Here is a 25789-nt window from a genome sequence, read left to right as displayed (position 1 = left end):
GACCACGCAGCAAATGCTTCCTTCCTCCTCAACAACCAACCTACTCCGAACTGCCAGTGGGAGAATGTACTTAAATGGACAGCATGTCCCGTCAAGAAGCGTCCATCGTCCCTTAGGCACATTGTCGTTGCACAGACACCCGTTTCAACACATCATCCCATCCCATCACAGCTTCTGCTCAGTCCAAGCTTCTGACAAGTCGGGGTCTGTAACGTCTTGTGACGTTGTCCAAGAGCTGTCAGATGTAGTCTCTTTCTTTTGGTTGCGAAAATACTTGAACACCATATAGCATGCAGCTGTGTAAGTACCCAACAAGTGCTTGATTCTCTACACCTAGCTCATACGTTAAAGAGGTATATGCCGTATATCGCCAAAACGTCAATAATGCCAGCTCATTGGTATCACGTTGTCCGTGTTGTCCCGTAACCGTTTCCGTATTCCCAAACGCCAATGAAAGTCCAACAGATAATGGGTCGTGATAGAAATATATGTAAGTCCACCTCTTTCTCTTAGTCAAGTCTAAGACCGGTAAGACCGTTCACTGCGTCCAACGCACTATCCACGCACGTCTCGAGCTCAGCAACACGGTGCTTAAGACCGCGGTTCTCGTCCCTCAATAGGCTGACGGTGTCCCACGCAGCCCGCTCATCCTGGCCGCGACAGTTCGTACACGACGCCGCGCCGGCTTGTTGGTTTGCGTCGCCCGTCACACCTCGCATCAACTTCTGGAACACGCTCGTTTGCTGCGGTGTCTTTGGGGCAGCCGGCCGTGACGCCTTCGGGGGTCCCAGGGTATTGCCCGTATTGCTCCTGGCGAGCGCGGGAGGCGTATCGTTACCCTCAAAGACGCTCGGCGCGGCGGTGGTCGGGCTCCGTGATCTCGAAAAGACGCTGGCGTCCTCGACGCTTTCCTCGTCGGTGTCGAACCCGGCACTCTTTCTCCACTTTCTCCTCGCCTGATCTTCCTCCACACCCAGGTCTTCGGATATTGATGATCCCTCGGAAATAGGCCGGCCCCGTTGGCTCATCAAACGCTCCTCTTGCCTTGCCTTTTTCTCCGCTGCCAGTTCCGCCATGAGTTGTTGCATCGACTGCTCCTGCTCGGCGACCTTGGAGGCCATGTTCTCGAGTTGAACCTTTAGGTGCTGGATCCGTGTGTCTGCCTCCTCGTTTTCGTCCTCCTGCGCATCTTTCTCTTCCCGCATCTCTTGGAGTGTGGCGTGCTGCCGCTGGAAGGCGTTTTGATATTTCGTCAATAGGCCGATCGCCGTAGTCTCGAGGTTCTTGAACGCCGCAGGGGAGAAGGCGTCCCGATGTGTCGGTGAAGACGGAGGGAAGAGGGCTTCTTGGATGTTGAGGCTTAATAGCTCCTCGTCTTGCTTCGGGTCGGGGGCAGCCTGGTTGTTCTTCCCGAACGGAGAGCTGAAGAAGGCGAATCTTGAGGTATTTGGCGAGGTTCCCTTTGATGTTTGGCCAGCTGTTGCCCTCCTCTGCAGCCTTGAGGGTGTTCCATCTGCGTCGACATCGTTCATTTTGTTCATCTGGGTTGTCGGACTGGTTCCTTCCGCGCTGTTGGGAGATCCTGAGCCGCCCAACCAACCGCTCAGTATTCCTCCTCGAGCGGCGTCTGGTGATTTTCCACTTCTGTTGTCTCCGGTAAGAGGCATCGTGACCGACGAGGGACGGCCGCTCCCTCGCTCTGTAGATGGTGAGAGCGTCACCTGCGGGATAGAGTAGTTTGTGCGTGTGGAGGGGAGGTTTGGAACAGATTGTTGCCTCTGGTGTCCAGTCTGGAGTCTTGGAAAGCTTCGGTTGGCGGCAGACGGACTAATGCGACACAGTTCGGGTTGGGTAGGCGGGCAGGTGTTTATGGCAGCACCGGGGGTAGCGCTCGGGGAAGTTGGATCGACGGCTGGATCTCTGCTCGCGGGCCCATGTGCATGGCGTAGAGTTTGAGAGCCGTCCATTCCAAAGTCCGTCGTTGGGCGCGGAGCGGTAGACGGGTAGTCTGAGGTGGAGGCGGCGTGACGACTTAGCATGATGCGTTAATGTTTCGTGTGGGACGGGCAATATCTCTTGCCTCCCAGCTTCAGTAGGGAGGTACAAGCTCTGCTCGCTGGGATAGGCTTGAGCCGGGGTTTGCGGGCTTGTTGGTACTGGGAATGTGAATGGATCAACACTGGCAAGGCCCAAACAGTGAACAGTGACCGAAGAGGAGGGACCCTTTCTTGAGCTAGGAGCACCCCGAGTCGCAAGCGGCCTGGGTCAGGAAAATGAGTGCGGATAGGGCGTTGGGGAGGGAAGTGAGAGGAGGAGAGAGTCTCAGTCGCTGGTAGGGGAAAAACGCTGGTCGGTCGATTTGGACAAAGGGGAGCGAGAGACTTCAGGCGAGAAGCCAGGTTCCCCTGCAAGCGAGGAGAGCGAGCGGCCGGGTTGCGACTAGGGAGCGATGTTGACAGGCGACGGTGTACTGCGCGGTAGGCTGCTTGGCTTGCACAACTCGCATGAACCTCTCGGAATGAAATGGTTGAAGACGGACGGACCCGGTCCTTGCAGATGTGCGCAGGCAGCCGGATCGAGGAACAAAAAAAGAAGTGTCGAGAGGCGTCGGCGGCGTTTTCTTCGCGGGGGTGGTTCGTTAGACGTCGAGCTGTCAAAGTCGCAGGTGAGTACGCAACTGCGCTTGTGGCTGAGAGCTAGCAGCGCGGGAAGATCTCTCTGAAGGCGTCCGTCTTGTGTCGTGTTGATATTGATGCGCTGTGCTGTGTTGTATTGTATCTCCTATCGCGGGAGGAGAAAAAGCGGGACCAGAGGTTGTGCCGCTTTGGAAACCAGTCGGTCAAAGGAAGGCGAACGGCCGAGTCAGGAACTGCAGGCACGATTGGTAGAGAGGCCGTCTCCGTACCTACGGCAGGCTCCGGAGGTAGGCTGTGGAGTGCGTAGGCAAATGACTGCGAAGGAGTATCGAGCAAAGAGAAAGCCGTCGGTTTCGCTGCAGCACTGCACTGCAGAGAATGTCGAAGAGGCGGAAATGTTCAACGAGGGATCCTTGCGTTGGCACGTTGGGTCTTGAGGAATTGTGTTTGCTCCCACGAGGTCGGGCTCAGACTTGCAGGCCGTTATGACGGAGAGTAAAACCTTGGAATCAGCCAGCGACGCCGCGGCAAGCACAGGTCCCTGAGAAAAAAGCCAGCAGAAAACCAGAAGCCGACGCGGACGCGGCAAGCGACGTCAACAAAGCCACAGCCGACATTTGGAGGAGGTTGGGGGAGACATGTCCAACTTTCCACCGTCTTTCGGGCTGTGAGACCCCGTCAACCCATACAGAGCCCAGCATCCAGTATCCGCTGGCTCCAGTGGCCGGTGGCCAGAACATGGAAGCCATCATCAGTTGACCAGCTCCCCCTCCAACTCCTCCACTCACAGCAAACTGTGGCCGCCCTGCCATGCACCGGCTCGTCAGCCCGCCCCTCGGCAGGAATCAGCCACCAGAGTCCGGCCTTCTCTCTCTGCGCTCCTTTCGCAGTCCGTCAGTTGCGCTGCGTTCTGGGCTCTTGAGGACCCCCGTTTTTGCCGGTCGCCGGTCGGCCCTCCAGTACATAGTAGCACACAAAAGGTACGTCTGCCTGGGCACTCTACGGGGTACATGGTGCACGTACCACTATCCCTGGGCGCTGGGGCTCCTGGACCCTGGAAGTTGCATTGCACGCCGATGCACTTTGGCACTCTGCAGCGGCCAGACGGTAGGAATGAGTGCTGAAATGAATTGTGCTCAATGCTGTCCCGTGCGTGCGGATGTCAACTCGGCACAATCACAATTGCCTTTGCATTCCTTAATCCCTTGACTTTAGGTATTCCATCCACAAAGTTGGCATGCAACTTGGGACGGGGCAAGTCATGATCTAATGTCCAACGTTGTTCTCACAACACCACTTCACCTCAGCTGGATGGCCACCCTCACTCAACCCAACTCACCACCAGTGCTCTAGCTGAACTTTGATATCCCCGAGTGCGGTCATAGAACCCGTCCGTTTGAATCTTACCTTGGTCCTGAGCGATTCCGCACCACCAAAGATCTACAAAGCAGGAAGGAAAAACATCGAAACGCCAGTGATCCTCAGTCGCTCAGCTCGTCAACCGGCCACGCTCAGGCACGCAACAACCTCTTAAGTCGACATTCACGTGCAGATGTTCATACTAGCGAGATCAAGAAAAAAAAAGTTCCGACCCCCTAGTCCAAACCAAGAAACAAGATCGAAGAAACATTTTGCTTCCTTTTCCGCCCCCTTCCCCCCTCGTCGTATCCTCCGTCTCGCACGGCCGATCAAACAAAACAGACACCACATCGCAATCTCCACCATTCCTTCTAGCGAAGAAACAAGAGGGTGGGATACGCGACCCCATCCCATGAGGCTTAAACAGACCTTCTTCCACGGCGAATTCTATTCCACCATGCGGCTGGCGTAGAAGAACTTCTTGAAATAGACCCCGATCCAACACCACAACATTCCAACATTCCATGGCCCATCGTCGATACAGACCCCTCCCTCTCGGTTTTCGCACGTTCCACCGCCATGCCCGCCGCGATAGCGTTTCCCTTCATGCCGAACCAAGCTCTGATTTTCTGGAATCCTTCGGTGGCCGGTGCTTTGCCGCCCTTCGGGACCAACAGAAGGGGAGAAGATTAACTTGTTCAGGCCAGAAAAAAGCAAAGGCCACTCTAAGCCCAGGGTTGCAGATCGTGACACCCGTCAAGAATGGGAATGTGGTTTTCCCCTTCCCACCCTCGGCACTTGTGAATGCGGTTGAAGTGCGGGGTTGAATAGCAATCTGTTTTTTTACCTTTGGTCAACTTGTTCGTGATGTTTATGGACAGAGCACTTGAACGGAATTGACTCTGATCATAGTTTCACTTACTGCGCCAAGAACTCATAGACGGCCGGGGCCTTCATGGCGCTGCATTATCCCGACAAACGCCCCCATTCATCATCCGGACCGGCCGGTGGTCCTCCGGTGCTCCGGGGCCGGCTTCATCGGCCGGATATCGCGATGGCCATGAATACGCTTGCAGGGGCATGGCATTAGTTATATTCTTGCCATGGCAATGCCAATCCGGACGTCGCCAACGAGTTCATTTGCCGGGTGTGACGTACGTCGCGGCCTCCAGAGGCGCAGTCGCGGCGGCTGATCGACGTTGCGGCTGATATGTCAGGAACAGGGTATCTTGGCAGAGGACGTCATCATGATTTCTTCAACAGAATCCTTCAATCTCAACCAACACTGCTACCTTGCCCTGGTTGCATTCACGTCTGTACTTCGTAGCTCGCTTTACATGGTGCAGCTAGACTTAGGAGCTCATGTGGCGAACTGCGCGTAATGCCGATGAATTGCCTACTAGCATTTTTGAGGATGCGGTCTTATTTTAGAAGACAACTTAATGCTGAAGAAATAGGTTATCGTAAAGAGTTGATCCGTTGCACTGACTTCACCAGGTTGTATGTTGAAAGTAACGTAACCTCCCTCGGAGACGTCGTCACTACCATCGGCAACGGACATCACCACCTCAACCCCTGGCCTTCCTAAGCATGCTCCAGCGTCTGAACGGCGACAGCTGCTTCACAGCCTCCTTTCGAAGTTCAACATCCCTCGGCGGCGGTAGCCTCTTCTCATCGACCTCATAGTAACTCTCCTCAATGGCTTCAAACCCATACTTCTCGTACAGCGGCTTGCCGCCCTCGCTAGCCTCGATGTAGACGTCCAACCCCATGCAATCAGCCCGTTCGACACCCCAATCCATGACGAGAGACGCCGCGCCCCGGCGTCGGTACTCTGGGATCGTGAACAAAATGTTCAGAACTAGCGTGAGCTCGACGTCAGTCTGCGAAGCAAATCCCACGTGAAACCTGATTCCGCTTCCCGCGACAAACTCACACGCATGCGGCCGGTTCGCATTCCTCACAGCCCTCGCCAGAAAATCGTTCAACAGCAAACTCGCAACCCACCGCGGCTCCCCCTCCGGAAACCACGTCGCCTCGACCTCCTGGTGCCCGTCGTACGGGTTCGGACTGCCCCTCTCGAAGAAGCTCCACCGTCCGCCGGCGACGACCTGCCCCGTCTCGTCGTCAACGACTTGGAGCCACGTGCTCGTCGGGTCGGCGCGGTGCTCGGCTCGCATCCTTGCCGTGGCCTCTGCAAGAGCGGCCTCGCGGGCCGCGGGGTCGTCGGGCCTCCAGTCGCCCATGAAGAGTCGCCAGACGGCCGTGTCCGGGTTGGCGAACCCTTCGCGCAGGGCGGCGATAAGCAGGACGAACTCCTCGTCGGTCTTGACCTCTCGTAATGTAAGGCCCATAATGTTGACTCTGCGACGGCTTTTGTGGGGAGGACCGAGTTCCAGACGGGTGTCTGGGCCTTCTTCCTTTTTATACAATGCCAGAATCAACCACATTAATATAGTTCACGCGATGTTTCACACGAACGGGCCCTGTCCGCAAAATGGACATTCAATACGAATGTCTCGGATTTGGGAGAAGCACAGTCATATCAGCAACTCATAACAAATAGTAGGGTCCTAACTGCCCGTGGGCTAGGTATATTCCATGCCAGGCGCAAGAATTCTCTCTCACGTCCTCAGCATTAAGACTGAACCCTAAAACTGGCTCGCAAGGAATCGAGCCTCTCAAAACCGTTGCTTAACCCATTAATGGTATCCCAAACCAACCAAAGACCTGAATGAACCCAGAACAGCCGCACACCATATTTTTCCTCCACTCTTCCCCGATCGCCGTTCTCTTTATTTAGTAGAACGACTCGACCATGGTGTCCTTGAGGTTGGTGTTGACGTTGCTGGGACCCAGACCCTCGCCGAGCCTGAACACGCTCTCGATGACGCTCAGCTCCGTCGCCGTGGTGTCGAGACCGGTAACGGCCATCCAGTCGTTGACGACCATGCCGGCACCGACGACGTTGCTGCCGCGGTTGACACTGCCGGCAACCAGGGGCACCTGCAGAAGACTGGAAAGCTCGTCCTGGTCCTGTATCGAGGTCTTGGGGTGGACGAGACCACCCTGGTTGGAGAGTGACATGTAGGATCCGACCAGAACGTTGTCGGCAATGGTCTGGCGGAAGACCTCGACGCCGAGAACGTCGGCGATGATCTCCTCCGTCTCCCGCTCCAGGTCAGGGTGAATCAGAGCGATATGGTCGTTGCAGACAATGACGTTGCCGAGAGCAGAAAGACGCTCCTCTATTCTCTGTATGCGGATTTCGTCGGGCAAGCTATTACGAAGATGTTGGAGTTCTTGGTCTGTTGTGCTCGTGGGAACAAGGAGGCCCTTGCGGTTACTGGATGGTGGTGGTCAGCTTGAACTGTTTGATGCTCACGCGACCTTCAATATGGCTACCAAAAAAGGCACCATCAGAAATTTTAGAGGTGTGAATGTGCTTACCCAGCTGTTAAACGGCCAATGATTCTCGTACCGGCAATGGTTGTCCGGCAGATAGGGATGACATCTTGCAGCTCGGCCTCGAAGACACTGTAGAAGTTCTCGCTCGCACCGAGGGCGGTCAGAGCATAGGAGTTGGTGAGAGTCGCAAAGACGCCGACCCTAGGAGTCTCAAAGTCAGCATACCGCGTTGTCGGTGGCCGGATCGCTGCAGAAAGCAGGATGGCGGGGTCGGATTCGGCGGGGCTTTTTGCTCACTCGTTGGAGTTCTCGAACTGCGCGCGCACAGCCATAATTGTGTTTGTCCCGGTAAGCTCGGTGCTGACTGTCGGAATGGTGAAGAAAGAGTGCCGGTAGGGCTTCGTAAGAGTGGTCTGGTCGCAAAAAAGGGCCCTAAAGGGTATGTTGTCGTGGTAAGGGTCCTGGTGGTTTGGTGATGATGGAATTTTTGCAGAGGCGGAAAGGTCCCATTAATAAAAAGCGTCAATCGCAGAGGTCAAGGTGGGGCAGGCACGGCTGGCTGCCCGCTTTCTGCAACTTTTTGGGTGCTGTTGCCGCTTTGGCTAGGCTTTTGCGCTGAGAGCGGGGCACACCGGGCTGTGGACCCCTAGATTCATTGCGAGCCAGTGGGAGAGAAGGGACGGAATGTATGGCTGATGAGTCACTTTGCCTACAACGAGCACGAAACCGTGCTAATTCGATGGTTTCTATTACCAACTGCCTTTTTCGCGTCCTAATTTTTGGCTGACGCATCGCCACTCTGACTCTTCATTACTGCAGCTCACAGCTAGACCCATTGAGGCTCCTGGTGAATCATTCTGGCGCCCAGCCCGTGCTGCAGCCAACCCCGGACACTACGCCAATCTGCTTCACCGTTTGAATCACTCCAATGGCCCATCATCATGATTGCTTGGGCTTTCTCCCCAGGAGCAGGAATTGCGGTCCCTAGTCACTGCATGCTATTCATGCTAAACAAGACTTATCTAGGTTCCCTAACGACGCTTCGCCTTACTTCTCTCATGCTTCGCCACAAATTCCTCCAAATCGACGTGTATCCGCAATCCCTTGGATGTCATCGTGTTGAAGACAGACCTAAGCTCGAACTCATCCATGACATTGATGAGCGTCGTGTATGCCTCTAGGGCCAGGTCCTTCGACCATGGACAATGTCGCAGGCCGCGGAAGAAGACTTCCTTAGCCCTGTGCCGGAACTGTTTCCTCGCATAGCTGAATTTGATGTAGCATCGCCAGAATTCTGGGTTTGACCTGCATGCTGGGGTATCTAGTGCTCGCTCAAACGCCGCCTGGGTAGAGTGTACGTTCCCCTTCAGCAGCTCATAGCGAATCGCAAACATGCGGCTTCCGATACAATCGTTGGTATCTGTAAGCGTGACCTTCCGAAGAATGTCCCGGACGGGATCGTCGATGCCGAAAGTTGTCGAGGCCCATGCGAAGAGGGTAAGGAAAAGGGTGTTGCGTGGGAAAAGCTCGATGCAATGAGTGAGCTGCTCTCTCAAGTACGCTCGTCGGAATGGCCTGACGCACGTTAGTCTAAGCACTCTCGCTTTGAATCTTGGTAAACTTACCCTCGGCTGGCATGATGGTATAAAAGTCTCGCAGCAGACTGCAAGAGCCTTTCGTGGGCTTGAGAATTCGCTTGGCCTTGTGCACACAGTTCAGAAGAGACGGCCCACACTCTCTCCATCGCCATGGAGATGCTTCCTTGGGCCTCAGACGTGGGTTCGCTACCCTCCTGCGATGTGAGATATACCAGCAACGCCAGGCATTCTGCACTCAAAATAGCGTCATCCGATTGCCTGATAGAAAGTTGGTGTTCGAGGTCGTCCAGCAAAGTCTGACGAGCTTTCAAGAGTTGCGATGGGGATGGAGCTGCCAATCCCGGGGCATTCCGCAAGGGCTGGTCAACTGAGGCACAAAGACGCTGTATGGCCTGAGCCTTGTTCCCCTCTTCGAGTTCCATCCATGCCCACGTCTTGAAAAGCACCAGCCCGCCAGTGGAGCTTGCAGGCTGTATTATGTGCGTTAGTGATATGAAAAACTCGAGTGGAGCGCAGCGAGCACTTACTGATACCAGACCAGTAGCCGATGAGACAACCTGACGGCCAACTTCCAAGTTACTAGCTCCAACCTCGGCCAGCGCATAAGCGTTGTAGAGAGCCAGGTTTGACGGGTCTTTCTTGATGAGAGCTTTAGCGCGCTTTTTGATATTGCCTGGTTCGTTGGCTACATCCACGGCCAATACAAACTCTGCCAAATCCTTCAAGTCGGCCGATATTACGAGTTGTCGAAGACAATTCGCAACCCAAGACAAGTCTACCGGTCCATCGAGAGACTTGGCAGTGCAAGGCCAGCCACTGAGAAAGGAGAACCAATTCCGTCCAGCAAAGAGTAGATCGGAAGACACAGCAAGGCGCAGCCCATCTTGCTCGAAAGCCGGTATACTCTTGGTTTCGTCCATAACATCAGGTTCGTTTGGCTTACGAAGGACGTCGGCCTCGAAAACGCTTAGACTGCCAACAACAAAAGAGTCATTCTCTGCGCTTTGAGTCCATGGGCTTGAGCGAAACACTGGGGGCAGACAGCAGAATAAGAGAAAGCCATCCACCAATTGCTTCCAAACACGGGAAACTATTGCGGATGGGATGGCAAAGAGAAGCTCCTCGATGTCTGAATACATGACAACTCGGTATGGATCGTCCTCGAGAACATCATCCGTGGCTCGGCCTGGACTCCTGGAGCTTGTTGCCCGGAGACGCTCTGTCGCACCCCAAGACTTGTATACATCTCTGGATTGCACCACGGTGTCGTCGTCTCGCTGCTGTTCTGGGGAATCCACCGAACCATTGGTCTGGACGTAGTGGCACCAGCCGGATGCATTGTGCTCTCCTAGCCTTGGTGCTTCATCTTCCCAGAAGTCTCTAAAAGAACCCAGTAATTCCGATTTTGACAGGGCATCATGCGTGGAAGGACGTTGCAAGTTGAGTTCGAGAAGCGCTTGCCACGCTGCGACTGCCGATTCACGATAGCCAGCGTCGTATATGAACCTGGTGATTCGCAAAAAGATGTATATCATCTGCTCGTAACGGGAAGCCTCCGTATCGGTATTGGCGCTATGCACTGGCCCTGGGGAAACCGAAACGGATGACTGTTTGGCGACGGCTCGCAGGCGTTCAATATACAGCTTCTTGATTTCGCTGTACTCAAACGTCTTCAAGTCCGTGACTTTGTGGTCGATCCTGGCCTTCCAAAGACAGAAACTCACTTCGTGCTTCTTTGCCACGTCCGACCAACGGCTGTCAAGCTTTGATGAGGACCAGACCTTGGCACCCTCACGCATCAGACCAAGGAGCAGCCGTTCTTCGTCTTCCGGTCTTTTGGCTTGGGCTAGTGCAGACTCGTACATTGATATCTTGATCTCTGCAAAACTGTGTATCTCGCCCTTTGTTACTTCGCGGTCCAGACCTTCGCCAGCTTTGAGGAGAACGTCCTGATGGGCGATAAGCTCGAGCCATCCTGCAATGTCATCAGGATGTTCCTTGACCCGACGAGACAGCTGAATTGAACGTTGCTTGAGTGGCTCGTCTGCTTCCGGATTCAAGTCGCCCTCCTGGTCGGTGTCAAAGTCGATGTCGCTATCAGAAAACTCATGGGCCTTGGCCTTGCCCTCGATTGATCTGTAAGAGGGTTTGTCGTCTCCATCGGACTCTGGCTCTTCAGTGCGGCGTCGTTTGGACGACTTGCTGAGTGGTACGAAGTCCTCTTCGGCTTCCTCTTGGCTTTCGTTTCGTGGGCGTATGCGTCTTGTTTTCACCCTATGAACCCGCGCCTGGAATAGAGCTCTGTCTCGCAAAGTAGAGCTGCCCTCGCCCGGCAGCCGAATGCTGAATTCTTCTCTGGGGCCATCTCTGTGGATAATGAGGTAGCCATCAGAACCGAGGACCTTCCCACGCCCGTCACGACGATATGTGGGCACCTTGCCGCGGTCGTTGCCGCCATATCTCCTGATGAGGGGGTCACCTTTTGTGTCTATGACGAAGACGCCGTTTCCAGCCCTTTCTTCCAGAGTCGTGGCAACGTTGGGTCTTTTAGCAACAACTAGAGACCGTTCCTGACTGCGGCTGCGACTGCGTTTGCGATCACGGTGGCGGTGTTCTGATCGATGCTCTGATCGATGATCTGACCTATGCCTCCGGTGGTCGTCTCGGTGCCTGGACTCATGCCGGGATTTCTTCTCCTTAGTTACCTCACCTGCACCATCCTTCCGGCTGTGTACGACTTCACTAGACGAGGATTTGGCTAACGGCACAGGATCGGGTGCCTTGGGCTTGAAGGTTGAGAACTTCGGCGCCGTCAACTTCTTATCCCCGTTGTCTGACATATCGCCAGTCTGCGGCTCACCGGGTCATAATTAGGGTGCGCACAGTCAGATGTGCGGAACCGTGACGGCCGCTCGAGCTGGCGGACAGGCCTGCAGAATGAATCCGGGCGAAGAATAAGGTCCGCCTGTGGCGCAAAGACTATTGCCGCGATGAGATGACGTTGGCTGAGGGCGTCGACGCGTCGAGGGTTCTGGCGACTCGGAACGGTGACCGAAACGGAGAATTGGCAACGGCGGGCGAATCAAAGCTCGACTGCTTGCTGGTGATGTCTCTCAAGGTGCACACTGGTTGCTTAGGTAAGGGCGCCTCAAGACGGTGGTAGTAGTGGTGGTGGTACGGAGACGTTCCGTTCTAGAGTTGCACCGTTGCACCCAAGAAGGTTTCCAGGCACGTGTCTGCAACGGGTTTCAGTGGCGCCCTCCACGCCTCACTTCCTTGAGTTCCCAGATAATTAATTGGGGCGTTCAGCTAGCGACATCTGGGGTTGGAAAACAAGACATGGCCGGGCCCAGGATGCTGGATTTTGTCTGGGTCTGGATCTCAAGGCTGCTTTGTTTGTATCCAATTATTTGGAAACGAGGCCAAAACACGCTGATCGGTAGGCTGGTTCAAGAATAGCCGTCGCGATGCTACCGCAATTGAGGGATGTCGAGTGACGCCTGTCAATAAGTGGCTTGGTGAGCTAGACATAGAGTGGTGTGCTGTCGTGCACCGGCGGCCTTGATGTTGGACTTTGAGATGGCGTCGAGACTGGACCTCGGAACGTTCCAGAGGGATGAGCGACGTCTAACGGTGCGGATTGCCGTCCTGCAGCCACCCTTTACTCGTGACGGGTGCTGCGCAGGGAACTGGGCGCGGGATTGGCCTGTGATTGGCTGCTGATGGCGTGCGGCGTGGTGGAATTCTGCGGGACAGGTCGGCTTTCCACTGCTTCCTTCAGTGCGAGGTAGGGATTCAGTAATCTCAGGGTCCTCGATCTGACCGTTTCGGCGGAAAGTGCGCTAAACTCGGGGCCAATAACCGCCATCCAGTGGCATCCAGAGGCATCCACCAAAGGGTCACCCGGTGCAATGACCTCACGGCCAAGCCTTTCTACACCCTTTAGTGCTTCCTTTTCCACCGCCATTGCAACAAATAATTTACAGCACTGTCTGCCAGGGTGGATCACGCCCTCTCTACTTACCGCGCGTGCCCGGTGCACAGCCCGTTGCCCGCCGTCTCGGTGGTGCTAGGGGGAGGGGGGGCCTGAGGAAAGTGGACGGGGTCAAGACCGTCTCGAACCAAGTTGTCGCGTTTTGTTTCGCTTCCAACTTCTTCTGAAGAGCCGATCGTTCGTTGCGGCGACGGGTCTTGAGGTTTTGGATCTTTTCCATTCTTTTCTTCCTTCCCCCTCCATCTGCCTGTCCTTCATCTTGATCCCTTTCCCGCCTGGCCGAACTCGAGGTGCCATCTGATGGATAAGTAAACCTGCCAAGGAACTGCCATGTCTCGCCCGCGATAGTCATCCGCCTACCTTGCTTCGTCGCATCTGACTCCGAACCCCTCGACGTGATCAGCCTCCTGTCGCCTCCCCAGCCAAGTCATATCCTGTCGTGCCTGCTTACCGTCTTTGGAGTAACCTCGAACCATTCCACGTTGGATTCACGTGCAGAGCTATAACCTGCCGCCAACCTTGTCTATTCGGTTGATCGCCCGACTTGTCAACGACGCCCAAGTCCAGACCTCCGCCTCAACTACCCCTGACCGCCCTCCAATAAGTGTCTATTTCGCCGACCTTACCTCGACGACCTCGATCGTGTCCTGTGCTTTCGAGTTTATCCCATCTCGAGGCGACGAGCCTTGTGTGCTTTCTGCTTCCGCTTCGCGCCCAATCTTTGGACGATTAGTGAGGGCGAACCCAATCACGCATCACTCGAAACAGACCCGAGAACTTTAACGGCTCGAGCCGCCTTGCATCTCTACAACAACTTCCACCATGGCCGACGTACCAGACGACGGCGCGCTGTCGGTGCCTCCGTCACCGACGAACACGAGAAGACCGAGATTCGACCGGACAGGCTCGCTCGGCGAGCCGGACGAGCGCTCACCATTGCTCCTGAACTCGAGAACTCGGATTCGGCGACACCAAGCTGCTACCCCCGAGAGTCCCAAACACCTGACTCCGGGCCTGTCGAGGAATCACAGCACGGCCGGTAAGTGTCTTGCTCGCTTCACATGCTTTGCGTGTACCAAGAAAACATGACAGCTAATCCATGTCCTTGCTATCCAGGAAGCATCCGGAGTTTGCACCACAGTCGCAACCCGTCATTCGGCGCTCGCTTATCGCACGCCTTCTCCGACTTCCCAGAATCTATGTCCGAGTCGAAACGATCAATTCTGCCCGACGAACGAGTATGGTACGATCAGTTTACGTCTACCGATTGGGTTCACGATAACATCGTCGATGCCCACCGAGCCAAGGCCCTCAAAATGCGCAAGGACTTCTGGGGAAGGATATATGCCATCTTCGATGCTTCGCAGGGCTGGATTCTTAGTGCCGTGTGTGGTGTAGCCGTTGCTCTCGTCGCGTACGTAGTCAACTTGTCCGAGGCTACCGTATTCGATTACAAATATGGTTATTGCACACGGGGCTGGTACATCAGCGAGAGGGTACGTTCCTTCACCTCGGAGATAAGTCCGAAGATGCTAATAGCCATTAGAATTGTTGCCCAAAAGGACCTTGTGACGATTGGGAGACTTGGTCGGAGTCTTTGAGATTCTGGCCTTTTGGAGATGTGGGAACCGAGTTTACAATCTACCTCGTCGGCGTTGTTGGCTTGGCCTGCATTGCTTGCGCCATGACATTGACGACCAAAACCGTGGTGCCCTCGGCGTATCGTATGACGACCTTCGACGAGAACCTCGCTGCGGAACTTGCCCCGTACGCCGATGAACCTACGAGCGACGAGAGCCCGACGCCTCCAGAGCCTGTTGAGCCGGTGACGACGACATCAGAACCCGCGGAAAACGTGCCGCCACCGATGATTTACTACTCAGCTGCTGGCAGTGGTGTTGCTGAAGTTCGCGTCATCCTCAGTGGTTTCGTGTTGCACGGCTTTCTTGGTCTGAAGACTTTGGGTATTAAGTCAGCTGCTCTCATTCTCAGCGTGGCCTCTGGTCTCAGTCTTGGAAAAGAGGGACCTTACGTTCATATCGCAACTTGTGTCGGCAACATTGCCTGCCGCTTGTTCGCGAAGTACGATCAAAATGACGCCAAAAGGCGCGAGGTTCTATCCGCAGCTGCAGCCGCCGGTGTCGCCGTCGCTTTCGGCGCTCCGTTGGGAGGTGTCCTGTTCGGACTCGAGGAGGTCTCTTACTTCTTCCCTGCAAAGACGCTTTTCCGCACCTTCTTCTGCTGCATCGTCGCAGCCTTGTCGCTCAAGTTTCTCAACCCCTACGGCACCCACAAGATCGTCATGTTCCAGGTCAAGTATACAACCGACTGGCATTACTTTGAAATTGTGTTCTTCATCGTCATCGGAATTCTTGGCGGTGCTGCTGGAGCTCTATTTATCAAGGCCTCGAAGCATTGGGCCAAGACCTTCCGTCGGATCGACGTCATCAAGAAGTACCCCATGTTCGAGGTTGCCTTGGTCGCCGTAGTGACCGGAATCATGAGTTACTGGAATGTTCACACCAAGCAGCCGGTCGCCAAGCTCATGCTCAACCTTGCGGCGCCATGCCACGACGGATCTGATCGCGAAGATTACGGACTATGCCCAACGACGGCTGAAGGCATCCCTCCTGTGCTTTCAGGCCTTTTCTCCGCCTTTTTGATCAAGGGGTTTTTGACGATCATCACATTTGGAATTGTGCGTAATACACCTGGGTACAGTCGGAAAGATGCTAACTTTTCTGCAGAAAGTTCCAGCCGGAATCTACGTGCCGTCCATGGTTGTTGGCGGTCTCATGGGAAGAATCGTCGGTCACGTCGTTCAGTACATCGTCCTAATGTACCCCACCTTTGGGCTCTGGACTCGATGTGCCGCATCACCAACAGGATCATGCATACAACCTGGTGTCTATGGACTTATTGCTGCCGGATCCACCATGTGTGGTGTCACTCGGTTGTCGGTCACACTGGCAGTCATTCTCTTCGAACTGACGGGAAGCTTGGATTATGTCTTGCCGTTCTCCTTGGCTATCCTCGTGGCCAAGTGGACTGCTGACGCCATTGAGCCAAACAGTATCTACGTGAGTACAGTCTGGTGTGTCTACAAACTGAGCGTCAAGTCTAATATGAGTAGGACCTCCTGACGAACATGAACTCCTACCCCTTCCTCGACAATAAGCACAAGCCAATCTTCACTTCCGACCTGGCAGACATCGTCCCTCGTGTCCGCCGGGAACGAATCATTGACGTCAGCGCCTCTCCAGTGATATCCGCCGTTAGTCTGCGTAAGAAGCTTCAAACTCTGCATAGGGCAGGTGAGCTCGACGGAGGTCTTCCTATTATTCGGGATGGAATTCTTGTTGGGCTCATCCCAGCACCCGATCTCGAGTTCGCCCTGGACAGTCTTGACGACGAGGCTTCAAGCATGTGTTTGATGGCACATATTCCCACCATCGAAGACTCGGACGATGAGGAGACGGAGAGAGATAAGACAGATTTCACTCCGTACATTGACCCGGTAAGTCTCATGATCTGCAACGTCTGGCTGTGACTAACAACGAAGCAGGCTCCCGTTGCATTGGATATCAGATCCCCAATGGACCTTGTGTATGAATGTTTCGTCAAGCTTGGTCTCCGCTTCATTTGCGTGCTCAAGAACGGGCGCTACGCCGGCATGGTAAGTTGTGAAAGCTTTTGTTTAGCACGATACTGTCTAACTGAATGTGTTAGGTTCACAAGAAGAGCTTCGTAAAGTACATGCGAGAGCTCGAAGAAAAGGAGCACTAGTTGGGCGCTCTCACGATGCGTTTCTTTCTCGTTACAGACCGATACCACATGCCGACTGAGATTGTTCGGCAAACATCTGACGCATCAGAAAGACTGCATGGCATCAAGCATGGATTTTTTTTTTTTTTTTTTTTTTTTTTTTTTTTTTTTTTTTTTTTTTTTTNGTTTTTTTTTTTTTTTTTTTTTTTTTTTTTTTTTTTTTTTTTTTTTTTTTGGCAGACAGCCCATTCAGCATCTACGGCATGGCGTTACAATTCTTTTCATCTTTCCAGACATTTCCATCATTTGTTCCTGGGTGTAATCCAGAAGTGGCAGAATTTCTCACGCCAGATTGCATAGCACTTTTGTATTGTCCGACAACCCAGGGTATAAGGGAGAGGCTAGATTATCATTATTCGTCTCGCATGGCAGGTCTGACCGAAACAGACTGGTCGTGTAAAATAAAAGAGTTACAACTTGAGCATGAGATATCTTCGCAGTGACGGCCAAAGGAAGAGAAGCTAACCCGGCGACCATAGGTGTCGGCCTCCGGCGGCATGCGGCGTTCCGGGTGGGCCCTTCGCCGGCGGCAGTGCGGCGCAAATTTCACCCAATTCAGAACGTAAGCCGCAATGCTCGATTTATGTCACCAAATTGGCTGTCCAAAGTGCCGACGGCGAATCTATTATTCACTATTATTCAATGACCGGCAAAGCCATTCCCGGCCCGGTTTCCGGTCCCGGCATCGGCCCTCTCGATCCGCAGGGGCGACCAGTGGATATTTCGAGGTCGCGGCGTCGCGCTAGTAGTCCCCAGGTGCTCCCCTGGCTAGGTGGATAGGTTCCCACCAGATCCTTATCATGGTCGGCGGGAAACGCTGTTATCGCCTGATACGCGCGGCGGGGGCGCGCGGAGAGACACCGAGAGCGCGCACGTCGGATCTATGATAGATGCGGTAACATTATAGGCACGTTGTGGTTGATGTTGCGGTGTGGCTTCTGGCGCTGCAATCCTGGAGGCTGCGAACTACGATGTGCAAATCAGAAGCAGGCTGGCGGCTCGAGGCGGCAGTGACGGGAGCGGCACAGCTAGTTGGTGGCGAGGGGAAGCCAATTGGAGCCGCGACCGATCGATGCCATCCGAGATGCCGAACCTGCCATTGAACAACAGCTCGAGCACAGCCAGTCAATTAGAACAGATGAAGCTATTACATATTACGACGTTTACGCTACGCCCGAGCTTCCTGCAGCAGGACGCTGGCTGCATATTGTGTCAGAGGCAGGTACCCTGATACACGGCCGCCCGCCACAGCCAGCCGGCGTAAAGGGCGTGAATTTACCCCTCCAAGGTCCCCCCGCCGCGGCGTCTTTCTGAGCGTGTGTGAGGTCACTGGGACCTTCGTTCCCCCAGCTTTCGCCCCGCAATTTCTCATTGGGCACGTAATCTTGGCTTTGGCCAACCGCCCCTCCAACTGGCCGCCTGTGTCCCCCCTCCCATTCCCTGCCATATCGCCGAGCTAACGCAGCAGCTGCAGCTTTCGCTCCTCGTTCCGGCATGGTGGGAAACCAAGCACCGCGCCGGTGTGTGCGTCTGAACGCCTCGAGTCAACACCAGGACCCAGGGGACCAAAGCTCAAACCAGGCCGATGGCAATACACCACCACCTCTCTCCACCAAACGGTCTGACGAGACAACGCCGGGGACCTGATAAGCCGTGGCCACCCGCCATCTATAAACAGCCCCTCCCCCGCGCACCAGCTTTGTGATCCCTTGTGTTACTCTCTTTCCCTTTCGCATCTTCACCATTGGCCAATTGACTGCACGTCGAAGGATAGATACGCCTCCGATATCGCACAGCTTCACTATCGCGAGCACCACAGGAGGAAAGCAGCGTCGTAGAGAGAGAACAGGTCACACACCACATTAGGAAGAAAGCAGACGAAGAAGACCATCGCCATGGCCTTCATGAGAGCCTCCGCGGCCCTGCGCCCCGTCATGCGCACGGCGGCCAGGGCACCCCTCTCCCGCCGCACCCTCTGCGTCTCCGCCCCGCGCATGGCCGCCTCCCTCTTCGCAGGCGAGCCCTCCGCCCCGGCTGTCAAGACCGAGATCCCGGGCCCTCAGTCCAAGAAGCAAATCGCGGACCTGCACGAGGTCTTTGACACCCGCAGCTTGAACATGCTCACGGATTACAAGAAGAGCAAGGGCAACTACATTGTCGACGCCGACGGCAACGTCCTGCTGGATGTGTAAGTGCTTTCCCACGTCTCACCCTCTAGTCGACGATCCTAACATGCACACCGTAGCTACGCCCAAATTGCCTCCATTCCCCTTGGCTACAACAACCCCGCCCTCGCCAAGGTAGCTGAGACCCCCGAAATGATAAACGCAATCATCAACCGTCCCGCCCTCGGCAACTTCCCCCCGGAGGACTGGGCCGAAGTTCTCCGCACCGGCATCCTCAAGGTCGCCCCCAAGGGCCTCGACCAGGTCTTCACCGCCATGGCCGGCTCTGACGCGAACGAGACCGCCTACAAGGCCGCCTTCATGTGGCGCCGCCAGCAGGAGCGCGGCGGCTACGACGTCGACTTCACCCCCGAGGAGACCGCCTCCGCCATGAACAACCAGGCCCCAGGCGCCTCGCAGCTCTCCATCCTCTCCTTCAAGACGGGCTTCCACGGCCGCCTCTTCGGCTCCCTCTCCACCACCCGCTCCAAGCCCATCCACAAGCTCGACATCCCCGCCTTCGACTGGCCCCAGGCCACCTTCCCCCAGCTCAAGTACCCGCTCGAGGAGCACGCCGAGGAGAACGCCGCCGCCGAGCAGGCCGCCCTCGACGAGGTCGAGCACCTCATCAAGACCTACCACGTGCCTCCCGCCGCCGTCATCGTCGAGCCCATCCAGTCCGAGGGCGGCGACAACCACGCCTCCCCGGCCTTCTTCCGCGGCCTGCGCGAGGTCACCAAGAAGCACAACGTCCTCCTCATCGTCGACGAGGTCCAGACCGGCGTCGGCGCCACCGGCAAGTTCTGGGCGCACGAGCACTGGGACCTCCCCACCCCGCCGGACATGGTCACCTTCTCCAAGAAGGCCCAGACCGCCGGCTACTACTTTGGCAACCCCGAGCTGCGCCCTAACAAGCCCTACCGCCAGTTCAACACCTGGATGGGCGACCCGGCCCGCGCCATCCTCTTCCGCGAGATCGTCAACGAGGTCGAGCGCCTCGGCCTCGTCGAGCACACGGCCCGCGTCGGCGACTACCTCTTCGGCAAGCTCGAGGCCCTCGGCAAGAAGTACCCCGGCCAGTTCGCCAACCTGCGCGGCAAGGGACAGGGCACCTTCATCGCCTTCGACAACCCGCGCCGCGACGAGTTCCTGAAGAAGGCCAAGGGTCTGGGCATCAACATTGGCGGTTCAGGAGAGAGCGCTGTCCGCCTGAGGCCGATGCTCATCTTCCAGGAGCACCACGCTGATATCCTCATCGAGGCTCTGGAGAAGATTGTCAAGTCTTGGTAATGACAGACAGCGGTCACATTGGCAATTTTTTTTTTTTTTTTTTTTTTTTGATATATCTCGTATAGGAGCTCATTGGCCCGGTCGTGGCCGGTTATTTTGGTTTATCTAGCGTTTTTATGAATGGCCTCTAAAAAAGATTTGAGGGACGTAGACAGAGAGTTGGTTTGAGGCAATACCAATCATGATATTTTATGGCTCTATGAACTCTGCTCTCAGTTGTCAATGTACCTTGCCACCTTCTATCGTACACATTGATGTTTGTCCCAAGTCCCCCAACCCAGATGAACCTCCTCTAGCCTCCATGTCCTGGAGTAAAAGCAGTTGGCCAACAACGCCTTCCGTATATCATACATGTGCATCCTCACATGGGCGGCCTTGCGCTCAATGCGAGTGATGCGGTGTTTGCTGCCGCAGCTAGCTGTGCGGGCTGGGTAGGCAAGGTCAACCTCGTTTTCCGCCGTGCTTCAGACGAATATTTGGGTAGAATGTACCGCCACCGGCTCTTTGGCCTGTTGATGTGTCCATTGCTGATGGGCGGAACCTCAAGTTTCTATCTCGCCAGTCCTTCCTGCGTCAAATGCCCAATATGTGGTATGGCTCGTTCTTTCTCCGATTCTGGAAGTTGCTCGCGCTCGGGATATGGATCTTGGCGCATCTCGTCAGACCGGCCGCGGGGAGTCTCGCTTGGCGTGGACCGACCCGACAGTGTCCTGGGTTGGTCGACTCTATAGGTATAAGTGCCCTGCCAAGGTCAGAACCTACCAACCTAGTGGCAGCTGCGTACTCACCGGTAACTCTGGTACAGCTTTGTCCGTTGACCTAGGTCGCCCACGTTTCTTCCTTGGGGGCTCGCCAGTTGTCTCCGAGGCTGGGCCTGGTGATAAACTGTAGGCTGAGCTCTCTGCCGGGGTGCTGGGACTTTCCCCAGCCGAATTGCGTGGTGCAGGTGCTGGAGCCAGGGGCGTGAAATGTTGGGGAAGCATCGCTCTAAGTTGCCTCGCCTTATCTGCTCGCGACGGCCTTCCTCTCTTACGAGGCGGGGGCGGCGCTGCGGGCGGCTGGTTTGGGCTCGGATAACCGTTGGACGCCGTGCCACTCTCTGGGCCAGCGTTCATCTGTCTCGGCTGTATGTTTGGTAGTGGAGTTTGCTGCAGTTGCGTGGGCGCTGGTAAGAGAGATCGTACAGACATCGGATTCGCGTAAGCAGACGGTCCTTGTGAAGCAGAAGCCAGTGGCGGCAGCTGTGCAGGAGGTTCCATCGGAGAAGCTAGTGCCAGACGTTTGGATGGCTTGTCGAGGAGATCACCAACAGGCTTGCGCTTCAGATCTGGTATTCTCATGGGCCCTTGGAACATCTGTTCAGTGACTTGTATGCACTGCTCCATCGTACGGCCTGGGCATGTCTGTCAGTATACACAGACTGGGGTTCACGACTCGAGGCACTCATACCAGGAGGCAGCTGCATTTTGAGCCAGTTCGGCTCGGTTTTGTGTAGTTTCAGAAAGTCAACCAGATGGCCCAGGTCTAAGTTGCTGGTCTTGATGACTTCTGCGAGGATCAACCTCTGAGGAACTGCGCGTCAGCATACGTATGATAGAGGCGAACAACACGCTAACCTTTTCTTCTTCTGAAAAAGGGTAGGCCATCGTGAAGAGGCTAGCTACTGCCGGGGCAAGTGTCACGAAAGCAAAAGATGGTGAGGAACACGGATCTTGGGACCGGCATTGGCGGCGTGAGGTCGTAGCAAACAAACGTCTCGGCGCTGGCAAGGAGGATCTGTCCGTGAGGAGTTGCAAAGAGCCAAGGTGGTCGTTCAAATGAAGGTGGGATGCTAATAAGGTATGGAAGCTAGAGCGAGTGTAACGGACGGAGCCGGCGTCGTCAACTGAAGTTGCGCACAGCGAACAGGCAGATGCCAGGCAGACAAGCGCGGCCGAGGCGGCAAGAGGTCGTAGCAAAGGTCAAAAACAGCCGCCGTGGTGGGTGTCGCCTCGCTTTGCCGATGGTGGAAGGCAGGTAACTGCGCCTACGGATGACAAGTGGAAAGAACGGACGTGCAGCTTGAGATAATGAAAGTCGTGAGAACTGCGCAAGCGCGCGTCTTTGACCAGAGGCCGCCGAATAAAAGACCCCGTCCCACGACAACGTCGAGGGGAAGTTGGACGAGGCGCGAGATGGAGGGGGTAACACAGCCTGGACAGGCCTGGTCGGTAGAAGTGGAGGCTCGAATGTTTCGTTTGTTCCTGGAAAACCTGGGCCACTTTGCGACTATGAGCGCGGGAGGCCCTGCACGGCGCGCGGTCGGGGACTTGCTGGCGTGACCGGGGTTCAGTGGCAGGTCTGAGGCGTTTGTTTTTGGAAGTGGAAGACCTTGGGGGGAAGTTGGAACAAGCGAGACAAGTTTGCCGAGTGGTTAATTACGCGTTAGGCCTGTTCAGGAGACATTCCAGGACGTCGGTTCAGTCGAGGCCTGATACGGTATGTTGCGACGGCTGTTCGCAGCAAGGATGCGAATCCCGTCGTTCGATCGAGTCTTGTTCGAGAGGACTCGAGCAGAGGACGAGGCGGATGCTGTTTGTATTAAGATTCGAAGCGACGGAGGAAGAGGCGAATTGGACCGTCGCAATTATCAGCAGGCCTCCCATGCCCTTAGTTCTCGTCGTGCTGAGTGAGATTCATGGAAGTAAGGGGAGTTCGGAGTTGGCGCAAATGGATAAACAGGTCACAACTCCTAAGGCACCCTTACGCTCTCCCCTTGTTGAAGTAGTGCAAAGTTGCAACGTCCGAGCGAGGGTGGCTGGGAAATGCCCGCACCTCTTTCGACGAAGACGATGACTACACGAGAAGAGGTAGAGACAGTGCGGCGCACCAGAGCCTTGGGTGTCCTACAGTGAGGACGAGACGAACGAAAAAAGCGGTTGCAGGTCTGGCGTGACCGACTGACGTCGAGGGTGTGATTGCCGAAAATCAAGCGGGAATCTGAGGTGGCCAGGGAAGGCTTCCGATAGGGGCGCGGAGAATCGCCGGTCGTTGTCTGCGTCTGCGACTATCTGGTTTTTTTTTTCTCAACTTCGATGGATGGATGCACTGCGGCACTGCCAAACTGGGCGCAAGTTTAATGTAATGTGCTCTGTCGGGATGTTGGCGTGTGGTGGTGGTGGGTTAGAGGATGGAAGGGAGGGAGGGATGATGGATGTTGGCACAAGCTGCCGTGGCGGCCAAGGCTAGATCAGGTCAACGATGAGCGATAGTTTGTGTGGTGTGTGTGTGAGTGCGTGGTGTGGGTGAGGACGAGAGTCGCAGTCATCTTCTCTCTCTGTCGTCCGTCCATGGATTGATATTAGCAGCATCCTCCAAGCCAGGTCCCGCCGTGATGCTGCCACTCCGCTCCCCGCCTCTGGCTTCTGGCGGCTGCTTCTTTTCTCGCTATGCCTCAGATCGTCGTCCGCCGCCTTAAGCTTCTGGTCTGACCCGGCAGTGGCTTTGTCTTAGGCGCCCCTCGCGCCCGGCCTCTCTTTCCGTCGTCGGATTCTTGCTTTTTTCGCGGCAGCCGAATCGCCCTTTCCAGATTTTGTCGCGCATGTCTCACCAAGGCGCCCAAAGAGGAAGCAGCTGTCTGGTTGGCCGACAGCCACACCGCGGGGCCTTTTTTTCGTTCGCATTCGAGGTCGAGAATGGGGCTCAGATCAGAAGAAGCTCCAATGTCTGTGGTTGCTCCCACTTGCACCTCCTCAGCACCACAGTCACGCACCCTTTGAGAGGCATCACAAATGACTGCATGAGATAGCTTCTCTCTGCCTATGCCCATGCAATCGACAGAGCGGGTATCCCTGTCTCCCGCCCGTCCTGCACACGCCGCTGGCTGCAGCAGAGTCCCATACGCTGAGCTGTTAGTGGCCCGGTGTTGGGCTGAGAAGAGCTACATGCAGCAGACTCTGTAAGGCAAGGCAACGGAGAGAGAGCGGCCTGCAGCTGCAAATGCAGTGCTTGATACTGCCAGAGGGGGAGGGTTGCGTCAACTAGCCAATCCTATCGGGGAACATCTCCCGCCTGACTTGACTCTCTGCCACTTGCAGGACGTCATTGTCGTGGTGTCTGCCGAAAACATGACTTTTGTTTTCCTTCTCTGTCTCCAGCAAGCTTGGATATAGCATGTCAGCTTAAGAAACCCAGAGACTGATTCAGCACTAGCTGGCGAAGACGAGAAGTGACGGGGAGAGTGAGTGAATTCCATTCCCTTCCTTCTGCTCGCTGGTCGGTGCGCTGGCAGCATGGAACTCGTATCGGCCGCCCTGGAGCGTGGCCTTCCCCCCCACCATGCAACTCAAGTCAGCAACTGCCCCTCCCCCTTCCAACTCACTTTCTCCCCTCTCCGCTGTGGTGGCTGCTTCAGCGTTCCCATCTCCTCCCTCCCACCTCCGTTAGAGTTCACTGTCATCCCATCATTCCGCTTGGAATGCGCGCCTTTTTCTTCTCGCCCATCGCGGTCTCCTTGTCGACGGTAGAACAGAAAATGAAGAAACATGATCGACAGACGACCGAATAAGGAAACAGGGGCCTTTTTAGTGCCCGCGCAATGCCATCGTCCGGAATGCCATTCAGCACCCTCATTGGCCGTCGCGCAGCCATATCCAGCTTGCTGGTGACTGTCGGGGGAAACCACTGGATTCCCTCTTCTCCAATCACCGACCAACAACGGCACAAGAGCCAGCACAGGGCACGGGTTCGTCACATTTCCCGCAGTTGACAGAGCGAGCCGCAGCCAGACACTGTGAGGCCGCGCTGCACCTGAGTGGACTGAATCCCCATGATTTCTGGGGGCGGCCCAAAACGTGACCGGGCGGAAAGGAAGCGATCGAAGCAATGAGGCTGAGAAGAATTAGGAAATCAGGCACACGCAACTCAAAACTGATGACTGTCGCGACGAACGACATCGAGTGCAAAAGGTCGCAAAATGGACCTGCTACCCTAATTGCCGCGTTCGTCCACCTCCTCTTTATACTCTTGGACTTCCTCAGGCTGCTGGTCTTCTTCATCCGGCTTCAGCAACGTCTTTGCTGCACAATGAGTTGGCATCCTCCCACTGGGAGACCCACCCATGTACAACCCGTCCATGCCAATGGCGGAGCCATCTCCAGACGACACCAAACGGCACCGACCGCCCGTCACTAGCAGGGCATCGTTGCCCAACTCGGGCACGCCTACATGCCTGCTTCTCTCCATCCGACGGAACAGCACCTTGCCCAACACCGCTTTCGTCGGGAATTTGCTTCTGCACCTCTGAGCTGTGCGTCATGCTGCTTCAAACTCCCCTTACCCTCCAGACCAGTGGACGGCTCGGGCTGGGCCATCGTGCAGGTGCGCGCCAAAGTAGCTCGATGCTTCGCTGCCGCCGTTGACGTTGCACTTGAATCTCTGCGCATTGGATGAACATGCGTCGTGGCATTCCTGGAGTGGAGCGATGGCCATCGGCAGTGGACAACAGTTGCAGTCCTAGCCAGATATGCCAGTATC

At 55.5% G+C, this 25789-nt stretch overlaps 7 protein-coding genes across 7 annotated transcripts; 2 read left to right on the top strand and 5 right to left on the bottom strand.

The window, feature by feature from the left end:
• Window positions 1-509: 509 nt before the first annotated feature.
• Window positions 510-1667, bottom strand: GCG54_00006718 (uncharacterized protein; the record flags this gene model as incomplete). Its single annotated transcript, XM_045406717.1, has 1 exon — window positions 510-1667. One exon carries the CDS (start codon window positions 1665-1667, stop codon window positions 510-512), a length of 1158 nt encoding a protein of 385 aa, XP_045260369.1.
• A 3896-nt stretch (window positions 1668-5563) lies between these two features.
• Window positions 5564-6349, bottom strand: GCG54_00006717 (uncharacterized protein; the record flags this gene model as incomplete). Its single annotated transcript, XM_045406716.1, has 2 exons — window positions 5564-5856; window positions 5932-6349. The coding sequence occupies 2 exons, from the start codon at window positions 6347-6349 to the stop codon at window positions 5564-5566; spliced, it is 711 nt and encodes a 236-aa protein (XP_045260368.1).
• Window positions 6350-6794: 445 nt separating this feature from the next.
• Window positions 6795-7735, bottom strand: GCG54_00006716 (Eukaryotic translation initiation factor 6; the record flags this gene model as incomplete). Its single annotated transcript, XM_045406715.1, is given in 3 exon segments — window positions 6795-7341; window positions 7446-7688; window positions 7701-7735. The coding sequence occupies 3 exon segments, from the start codon at window positions 7733-7735 to the stop codon at window positions 6795-6797; spliced, it is 825 nt and encodes a 274-aa protein (XP_045260367.1).
• A 699-nt stretch (window positions 7736-8434) lies between these two features.
• On the bottom strand, window positions 8435-11841 carry GCG54_00006715 (uncharacterized protein; the record flags this gene model as incomplete). Its single annotated transcript, XM_045406714.1, has 3 exons — window positions 8435-8978; window positions 9029-9471; window positions 9529-11841. 3 exons carry the CDS (start codon window positions 11839-11841, stop codon window positions 8435-8437), a joined length of 3300 nt encoding a protein of 1099 aa, XP_045260366.1.
• A 1976-nt stretch (window positions 11842-13817) lies between these two features.
• Window positions 13818-16781, top strand: GCG54_00006714 (H(+)/Cl(-) exchange transporter 5; the record flags this gene model as incomplete). Its single annotated transcript, XM_045406713.1, has 7 exons — window positions 13818-14034; window positions 14112-14491; window positions 14542-15693; window positions 15743-16075; window positions 16129-16512; window positions 16561-16671; window positions 16725-16781. 7 exons carry the CDS (start codon window positions 13818-13820, stop codon window positions 16779-16781), a joined length of 2634 nt encoding a protein of 877 aa, XP_045260365.1.
• A 1934-nt stretch (window positions 16782-18715) lies between these two features.
• GCG54_00006713 (4-aminobutyrate aminotransferase) lies at window positions 18716-20275 on the top strand (the record flags this gene model as incomplete). Its single annotated transcript, XM_045406712.1, has 2 exons — window positions 18716-19008; window positions 19066-20275. The coding sequence occupies 2 exons, from the start codon at window positions 18716-18718 to the stop codon at window positions 20273-20275; spliced, it is 1503 nt and encodes a 500-aa protein (XP_045260364.1).
• A 550-nt stretch (window positions 20276-20825) lies between these two features.
• GCG54_00006712 (uncharacterized protein) lies at window positions 20826-21921 on the bottom strand (the record flags this gene model as incomplete). The annotated part of the gene is made up of 4 exons (XM_045406711.1): window positions 20826-21017; window positions 21064-21668; window positions 21725-21839; window positions 21892-21921. 4 exons carry the CDS (start codon window positions 21919-21921, stop codon window positions 20826-20828), a joined length of 942 nt encoding a protein of 313 aa, XP_045260363.1.
• Window positions 21922-25789: the final 3868 nt, after the last annotated feature.

This window comes from Colletotrichum gloeosporioides (genome assembly GCF_011800055.1).
Source record: "Colletotrichum gloeosporioides strain Lc1 chromosome Unknown consensus_68, whole genome shotgun sequence".
Taxonomy (NCBI): domain Eukaryota; kingdom Fungi; phylum Ascomycota; class Sordariomycetes; order Glomerellales; family Glomerellaceae; genus Colletotrichum; species Colletotrichum gloeosporioides.
Note: the sequence above shows the minus strand (reverse complement) of the source record. Positions and strands in the feature narration are given on the sequence as shown.